This window comes from Herpailurus yagouaroundi, unplaced genomic scaffold (genome assembly GCF_014898765.1).
Source record: "Herpailurus yagouaroundi ecotype Mexico unplaced genomic scaffold, PumYag 184, whole genome shotgun sequence".
Taxonomy (NCBI): domain Eukaryota; kingdom Metazoa; phylum Chordata; class Mammalia; order Carnivora; family Felidae; genus Herpailurus; species Herpailurus yagouaroundi.
The window spans coordinates 1,214,321-1,223,924 of NW_024412415.1; the positions used below are offsets into that span (position 1 = coordinate 1,214,321).

Below are 9,604 nucleotides of genomic sequence, written 5' to 3' on the forward strand. Positions count from 1 at the left end.
GTGTGTATATACATATATGTATATGTGTATACATATATCCATATCCATCTAATCACAGTATCTCCCAACTTTTATTAGAACATTTCCCTACTTGTGTGTACACTCATGCATGCACCATTTGGAATATTAGGAGTTAGTCTTAGGAGAATCGTCAGTGACATTGCACTGAAATATAGGGGATTTCTTCATTATAACAATTTTTTTTTTATTTCCATGGGAAGAAATACCAGGAAATTCTGAGACAGATGGAAAAGGAAAAAGAGGTGCTTCTTCTTGAAAAAGAAGTGTAAGTTTAGAAAATGATGTCCCTGATAAGTCCCCAGGATGTCTTTGAAGGGCAAAATGTTTCTCAAGCCAGTTTTTGGGGTGTGTGTGTTTGTGTGTGTGTGTGTGTGTGTGGTTTTTTGTTGTTGTTGTTGTTGTTGTTGTTTTTATTCTTTGCTTAGTGCTTTCTTTAGGTCATAAAACTATTTTTCTATGCTTTGCCCTAGAATTTTTTTACTATTTTACCTTTTACACTTAGATTTGCATTCATCCGGAATTTGTTTTTAACTATAGTGTGGGGTAGAGATCAAGATCACGTTTTTCTGTGTGGATAGCCAAATGACCCAGCACCATTTATTTCAGAGAACGTCATTTTCAGTGGTGCCTTGTTTTATAAGTCAGGTAACCATACATGTGTGAGACTTTGCAGTTTCAACCCAACATCAGAGTTATGACAGGGTTATTTTTCATTGATTGTCTTTTTTCTTGAAAATGGACCACATTTCCCTGGTTCTTTGTATGTTGAACAGTTAATGAGTTTTGAATGTTGAACACTGTGAATGTTATCAAGAATCTAGGAAATAAATCATGGATGTTGTAGGACTTAGAAAAGCACCTTTCACCAGTCTCTCAGATTATATAATATCATTCCTGGATCTGATCTTTTTCACCCAGATTCAAAGCCCAGAACAACTCCTCCCAAACACTGAAACCTGGGTCAATTCTGGTAGAGACCATCCAAAGCAACATGGTATGTCTTCCGTGTCCCAAACTGGAGTTTTTTTTTTTTTTTATCCCTTCCTCCCCTGGCTTCTCTCTCCCTGCTCCCCACATCCCTTCCCTTTTTAACAAACCTAGAGTTAGGACATAATGAAGCTTGGTACCTTGTGCTGCACTTACGGCAGCTAGGAAGTGGCAGTCAGGATTCAGATCCAGGTAGCCTGACCCCTGACTCCTGGGGGGCTCTTAGTCACCCCCACTACACTGCCTCTCTGTGACTACATGGACAGGCACAGCTGTGGCTTTTATTGCTTCCCATAGGAGAAGACCATCATTAAGAAACAGAAGAGAATCTTTTGGTACAGGTAAGTGGTAGAATCTTGATTTTTAGCTAGTCTAGGCTCCATTCACTCTGTAGAAGCGAGTGACTTGGTCAGGACAGAAGGAACAAGGATAAATACACCCACCAACCAGAAAACATCAGGCAGTTCCAAATTTCTTCCAGCCCTTCCTTCCTTCCTCAATACCAGGTTATGCAGAACTTGGTGGGTCGAAAAAGAAGCTATTTCTTCAAGATGAACACTGCAGGTTGCATTTTACTTTGAATTCCTGTTCTTATGGTCCTTGGTATGACCCCTTTCTATTTTCCAGGTCCTGAACCTAATAATCTCTCCTATACTCTTTGCTGGAACAACAGTTCAGGGTGCATTAATTTTCTCAGTTCTCTTGCTGTAGACTGTAAAATTTTAGAAAACAAAAGTCACCTGAACCCTCTGTGCCATTTCTTTTTTTTTTTTTTTTCCAACGTTTATTTATTTTTGGGACAGAGAGAGACAGAGCATGAACGGGGAGGGGCAGAGAGAGAGGGAGACACAGAATCGGAAACAGGCTCCAGGCTCTGAGCCATCAGCCCAGAGCCTGACGCGGGGCTCGAACTCACAGACCGCAAGATCGTGACCTGGCTGAAGTCGGACGCTTAACCGACTGCGCCACCCAGGCGCCCCATCTTTTTTAATTTTTGAAACAAGGAGACTAACTCTGAAATGTTCCATGTGACACTTTAAGGAAGAGCTTCAATTTATGACATTTCAATGTAGTTGAAGACTGAAGGCCTTAGATTTCAGTGCAAAATTTTCTTGGGAGCACACAAGAAAACACACACACATGCACACTTGTATTGTTTAGCTTGGTCTCTTTTGACACTTGAAAGAAAAACCTGTCCTAATGATTTTGCCTGGATGTTAATGTCAGAGATGTCCAATCCCATTTCAAGTTCTATAATGGGCTTACTACAGTAGACCTGAAGAAGGCCACCGGTCAGGTGTGACAGTCCTGAACATTTTCTGGCAACCCCAAAAGGCCTGCCTCATATGTAGTACCTGGAAAATCTCCTTTTGCATCTCCAGCTTTTCTATATGGACATCTATTCTGTTGGAGGGCTTACTTATCAGGAGAGCCATATGAAATTCCTAAGTGCTACATCAATCTTTTTCTGCCATCACCTATCCCCTACCCTCATCCTCTGTGTCTCCATTCCCCATCAGTTTTTCCCAAAGAAAGCAATTCACCAGTTATTTATGAGTGTAAGCTTCACCTCCTATAGTTGGATCGTGGGCTGTCTCTTTCCCCCACACTAACCAAGAATGTCTCTTTGCAGACATTTCAGGTATGGTGTCTTCATGGTCATGATCTTCATTAGGCTGCTGGGCTATGTGCTTTTCCACCTGCAGTACATGAACCCAGACTTTCTTGTGGATGCCCTACCCATGGTAATCAGCAGGGACACCCTGAAGAGGCTGAGGGAGGTCTTACTTCCCTTCCTCACTCTAGAGGTGGAAGAAGTTCTACCACATTAGTCGGAAGTGATGTGGGGGGCTCCACACCACACCCAGTGGAGAGGGGGACATGGCTGCGGTCCCGTGTCAAGCAAGGATGGGACAAGAAGGAAGTGGGAACCTTGACTTGAACATCTGACCTCTTCATTTCATTCTCTTCCCTTACTTTCCCTTTGGAGTGGCTCTCTTTCAAATAAAGAATATGTTTGACAAGAGTTCACTGTGTTGGGTCTATGAATTTGGTCTGTGAGTCTGGGGGCCTCCTTAAGACATTCAGTTTCCACCGGCATTTTGAGAAAAGTTGCACGCAGAGTTAAGAAACTCCCCTCCACCAGTACTTCCATTCTCTGCTCCATATTAAAGAAAACAGAGAAAAAAAATCATGCCTTCATTTGTGACATTCTACACTCCCTCTGGGGTGGGCACAAAGGCCCTTCAACAAGAAATCAGGAGGTGAATATAAGGCTTGCTTTCATTCCATAGTTTAACAACACATTGTCCTTCCTAAAGCTCTTTTATTTTTATATTATGCTATATATTATAGGAGTGGGATGTCCTGGAAAGCTGACCTCTTTTTTTTTTCATGTATACACACACAGTTACTCATTCTCAATTGAGAAGAAAATTACCCTAAAGTTCAAGTGACCTATGAAAGTAGTGTATAAAATCAGCCAAACACGATTTTGCACCTACCTGTCATTCAAATCCTCATTCAAATGCCGTCTCACCCATAATGTCTCCTCCGATCCCTCCGGACCTGAGACAGCTACACCTACCTTCTTCCTCACGTTCCTCTCGTGCCTTTGGCATCTCCTTTCTTGTATGCAGTCCTCAGGCTCTTGCTTTTTGGTGACCGCTTGTCCTTTCAAGACCATTCTTGATACAGGCTTTAACTGAACTTCATTTGCAGGGCAATGTTGGGATGGAAGAGATACTCTGTATGTTTGCTTTGACTATAGACCTGACCCTGTCCCACCTTTTCTTTTTGAGGTCTGGGGAGGAGAGGGTGAATGGTCTCAGACTGGCTCCTAAAAAATGAAAAACTGATCAACAGCACCCTCTTGTGGCCATATAAAAGCTCTTTGCATTTCAGCGGGCGTCTCCAAAAAGGGCAGGAGCATGATCAGCGAGTTGAAGCAGAAAAATGGATCAGTTGTCACTTTGGGACAATTCTCTTTATGAGGTCTAGTAGGTCCAATTAGCATTCCTTAATTAAACAAATACTTATTGAGCTTCTTCCTTGGACAAGGTAGTGCTATAGGCACTGGGGTTATAGCAATGAATAAAATACAAAAATCTCTGCCCCCATTCTAGTGAGTAGAGGTAAATAGTAAATAATTAAAATATAGAATATATTTTAATATATATAAATATACATAAAATATATATTTTATAATTTTATATAAAATTATATAATATATAAATTATATAAAATATAAATTTATATAATTTTATATAAAATTTTATATACTTTAAAATATATAATATATATTTATATATAGAATATATAGAATATAAAATATAGAAATATGAGATATTGGGTGCTATAGAAAGTTAGGTGGGGGAGGAGGAAGGGAGTTATGGGGAGCAGCAGCTGCAATGCTCACTTGAGAAAGTCCCATTAATGGCCAAGACCTGAACAAAATGAAGAAGCCGTGTGGATGTCCAGAGTGGGGAGGGGTGGTGGTGTCGCATGGCTGACAGGGAGACAGCCAAGTACACAGCCTTGAGGTTGGAGTGTGCATTTGAAGTTCCTCTGCTGATTCCATGCTCATATCTTTGTAATGGTCCCTCCATTAAACTCTTCATTGGAATCCTCCCAGTTGAATTCTGGTTCCTGCCAGTACCTTGGCTGATACCATTTATTGGCCAGAAGGATTCCTTAGGTTGGAGGGTTTCAGTATGTGGATGATTCTATGACTATAGGTGTACGTGAAGAAAATAGCTGCAGTTGGCCAAGAAATGCATAGCCAGAGTATTACTTCCTGAGCAGTCTCCAGTCACGCAATCCCTCATAAGTTTATGGAACTCCTAGGCTCTCCTCAAGCACCAAGTCCTTCCCACAGATACATCCTAGACAGACCTGGGAGCATCCTAATATTCAAGACTGGCTAGGAAATCTGAACTTGGGAAAATAAGGACATAGTAGGCCCATACTTACAGTCAGCGATCCAGTGGGGATTTGGAACCTTGAAGTTGTGTTAGAAATCTATGTTGCAGAAGCACCAGTGGTCTTTTTTGCCACCCAGAGAGCCTCCCTCCAACCAGGACACTGGCTCCAGAAGGGCCTAGATGGCATTCCCAAGTCTGGGAAGGAGAAAAGGGGTTACTGCTGCCTTAAGTGAGCAGTGGTGGCCTGGACGTCTGACTTCCAGCAACTGGGAGTTTACCACCTCCCAGATAGCCATCAAGTTCTGAAAGATTTTAACAAAATAATACAAAGCACCTAGTATAACAAGGGGTGCATGGTGGGTATTTAACTAATGTGAGTTTCCTTTTCCTTATATGAGAAAAGTTTGTCTTTACCTAGTAGTTTATCTTAGTTCTTATAAAGCTACACAGTAAAAATAACGGTTTCTGTCATATTTTAGTCACCAAAATTGAACAGCCTTCTGTTTTCCAAAAGAACATTCCCAGGTCCTTTAAGCAGTCACATGACATGGCTTCTAGAATTGTATTATCTTAGATACCCTCCCCTGGACACCTATCTACCGAGCTGAACAGAATACTACAGATGAGGTCTGACTGACAAAGTACAGTGGCCCTATTTATTCTGAACAGTTACTGCTTCCTGAGAGTTCACTAACCATTTTGGCAGCTGTAACAAACAAAGATATGTACTTGGAGTCAACCAAGATCCTTAACCTTTTTGAACATGAATTATTCTTACTCTACATCGCCTTTGTTTTGTATTTGTACAGATTAAAAGATAATACTAAATGCAGGATTTACCATGTGCTCAATTACTTTTTTTTTTTTTTTTTTTTTTTTTGGTTTGGTTGCTTCATTCAAAACCCTGATTCTGTGAAGGAATTGATTAGCCCCTTTAGGTGCCAGAGACACCTGGTAGAGTAGAAACTGCTGAAGCAGAGAGGCTTGGGTGTGAAATCTCCTTTGGCCTTGTAATAATTGTTGACCCCAGGCAGCTAGTTAACCCTTCCTTTAAGGTAGCTAATCATTCTCTCCCCCAGGAGCCTGTTACTACAGCTTCAAATTCTTTCAGTATTCTGAAATGGAATTTCTTTGGGTCTAGAGGCTTGAATTCAATTAAATGGATTAGGTACCCTCCTTATATCTTCTCACCTATCTTAAAACTTAATTACCTGTTAACTGTTTCAGGCTATCCTTTTTATCATGGGAAAGATCAATTTCCTTGATAGAGAGGGCTGATGTGAAACAGTACTCTTATCTATTAATATTATACCCCATGCCCTAAGGAGGGGCCTATCTCTTTCATGTCTCCTGTTCCAAACACAGCATTGGAAATGTCTTTTGTAAAAAATGCACTTTGTAATATCTTTTTGCAAACCCCAGTGTTGTCTTGAAAAAAAGCACTGAATATGGAGTCAAGCCTTGGACCCTGGTCCTGGTCTTTCTGTTACTTATCTAATTTTATACAAGCCACATACGTTTTCTGGGCCGAAAGTTGATTTCTGCATGCTTTCTAAGATCATTTGTGCTGACATATTTTGATTCTATGGACTACTCCACCCACATCCTTGCATAAGTGAGAAATAGCCCTCGAAAAGGCCCTTTCCTGGCCTTTCCTCTTTCCCAGGGGATCCACCTGGAAACTGGAAGTGCTTTCATCACTTTTTCTTGTCAGGAGTCTCAGTGGGTGATACTCCTGTAATTCTTACCATCTTCAGATGGTTTCTTAAGATGTTGCTTAAGAATGTGTAAAGAAGCTTGGTTTAAAGGCTTCAATCAACAAACAGTTACTGAGTTCCTAGTATGTGCCAGGCACTGCACAATAAATGTACTGGAAGGCAGAGGTGAAGGAGGAATAGTTCAAGAAATAAGCAACGAACCATGCTCTCAACAACTCTTGATTTTGTGGCAGATTCTAGCACTCAACATCAAGGTTAGACGTAACTCTGAAGCTTCTCTGAAGTATAAATGCTGACTTAATTGGAGCTCAGAACTATCAATAGCACAACATATATTGATCATCTACTATATTGCAGACATTGCTAGATATGGTCTTCATTTCATAGTTTGGTGAATGGCCTGAGATTATCCAGTTAGCAAATCGCAGAGCCAGGGCTCAGGGGCCACCTCTTGACTCCCCCAGGACAGTTGCCTTTCATGTCTCAGATGTAATAAAGACCCTCAAAGTCACCTCCCAATCCAATATTAGTCTTCCTAATTAGTTGAACTATTGAATCAGTTAATTGTAATCAGCTACGTATTTTCCTAAAGTTACTCTAGAGATCAAGTATGATTCCATTCACTATGTGAAATTTTACTTTGGAGCTTAATTATATTTCTAGTTTCATGATTCCAATTAAAATTTAAAATGCTTTGGATAATGCCTTAAGGCATTATGGGTCCTTTATACCTTCGTATGAATACAAGGTGGGAGAACTGGATTTTATTGGGGGGCTGCTGAAATATTAAGGCCACAGTCACCTGCAGGTGGGTGAGGGTGTTGAATTGAGGGAGGAGTAGGGAAACTTAAGTAATTATTAGAGCAGCTTTGCCTGAAGGGGTCTTGAGAATCCTATGTAAAAGCTTCAATTCTCACATGTAGCCATGTCACTCTCATGTTATAGCTGCTACCATTACAAAATTGGACCTAGAGGGACTCCAACCCATCCCAGGGGTGCCACTGTCCCCTGCAGGTTGCTCTTCTGTAAAGCTCAGTTGAAACGTTCATAGTGGGTCTTTTCCCCACGTTCCACATATTGAAATCCTTGCCTTGATATCATGGTCATCAGCCCCTGTGTGTGGGTGCCAGCTTGGAAGAATGGCATCAGTTGGTCACTCTGGGAATCGAGGGGTTTGAATCCTGAAAGCTTCAGTCCCCAAGCTCAAGAGCTGCTGGCTCTGTGGCAAAGACCATGGATGGGCAGGCACTGCTCCCTCCATTTGCTTGAGCAAGTAGAAGGCTTCTCTGCTGTCCTCATGGCTCTTAGCTGGCAAAGCTGCCCAAACATGGGGCTGTCTACCCTTTGCCAGCAGTCTGTAGGAGACTGCCCTCTGCTTGGGGCCAGGATTTATCTTCTGGGAGGTTTGTTGGCAGGTTGGTGAAACCTGGGTCTAACTGGGAGCTTTTTAGATCCTGAATTTTTCAGCCCCACTGAGCTAAGTCACAGAAGAATGAAAATGCAAAGACAGTGAGTTTTGGCAGTTATGAAGAGAACGACAATTTGGGGGTGATGAGATGGGATGGATTGAATAGGGCAGTGAAGGACAGGGCAGCATGGCAGAAGGGGAAAGTCGAAGAGGGTTTAATGGCAAAGGGAATGGATTTCCTGGCTATGGATCCTTCCTTTTGCTAGAATTTTCCTGCTGCAAATGTAGGTGGCTAAGAGATTCCTTACCTTCCAGGCCAGTTTAACCTAGAATTACATTGGCACTCAACTTTAAACAAAACCACATGGCAGTTTAAACTTTCTACAGGTCACACTCAGTGTTGCAGTCTGGAAATAAGAGGTAAATCTGAGAGTAGGTGCTGAAACGTCCACCCACCTCTCCAGGCATGGTGTGAGTATCTCTGATCTAGGAAACTGATGAGTCTACATGAGCCTGGAGCCTAATGCACCGGTGACTTCCTGTGAAATGGGAAACCTATCTCTTCTCCTTACCTTACTGGGAAGATTACTGTTGACCAACCTTACAAGAAAAAAATTTTAATTCACCAAATTTTAATGTCCCTCCTGCCTGCGCTACTGTGCTAGGAAAAATAGGCACAACACAACACAACTGTGCATTTCATTATATAATTCCTACCTTAAAAGAGTTTATAACCTATTAGCAAGGGAAAAAGAACGTGCCCAGTAACTCTAATGTACAGAATGAAGGCACTACCAGTAAGAGGATACAGAGTGCCAAGGAGGCTCAAAAAAGATTACATCAAGGACAGGAAGGAGCTAATGGGGGAGATGTCCCTTGATATAAACACTAACAGAGAGATGGCATTTCAATCCGTGAAGATGCAGGAGGAAGAGCTTCCTAACTGAAGGGAGGGGAGGAATGATAATCCCAAAACTCCCCCAGGCTTTTACATAATCTAAACTGCCCAGGGAGAGGACAGAGTTACACAAATCCTTTGAATATTGAAAGAAAATTCTCCCAGGAGAGAAAATCTTAAGAGCAGCTTCCTTGATTACTGATTGTTGAAGAGACATTGTTAATTATTCACTTACATTTGGTACGCAAGAAAGTTCAAGACGGATTCAATAAACTTGTACCTCCAATGGATTAGATTTCTGGGGATTAGAAGAAGAGTGTACCAGATAATCCTGAGGGCCCTTTATTGGTTTGCAAATTGACCCTCATACACAGAAGGCAAGGAAAGACTGAAGAGTCAAGTCACTCCAGATCCATAGGTGACTGCTAGCCAGAATCTTAAAAGTTTGTATAGAGACCTGAAGCAGGTTCTGTGAAATACCACATCCAGATGATCTCAACAACACATGGCTCTTTTTTTTTTTTTTAATTTTTTTTTTCAACGTTTATTTATTTTTGGGACAGAGAGAGACATAGCATGAACGGGGGAGGGGCAGAGAGAGAGGGAGACAGAATCGGAAACAGGCTCCAGGCTCTGAGCCATCAGCCCA

The 9,604-nt window shown here is 41.6% G+C and overlaps 1 protein-coding gene across 1 annotated transcript in view; it reads left to right on the top strand.

The window, feature by feature from the left end:
* LOC121042089 (transmembrane and coiled-coil domain-containing protein 5B-like) overlaps positions 1-3,034 on the top strand; it is a 9,099-nt gene extending 6,065 nt beyond the window's left edge. The window contains exons 9-12 of the mRNA XM_040493381.1: positions 222-286; positions 940-1,015; positions 1,306-1,349; positions 2,642-3,034. Of these exons, the coding sequence (XP_040349315.1) occupies positions 222-286; positions 940-1,015; positions 1,306-1,349; positions 2,642-2,840 (384 nt within the window). The 3' untranslated portion in view covers positions 2,841-3,034. The remainder of the gene's footprint in view (positions 1-221; positions 287-939; positions 1,016-1,305; positions 1,350-2,641) is intronic.
* Positions 3,035-9,604: the final 6,570 nt, after the last annotated feature.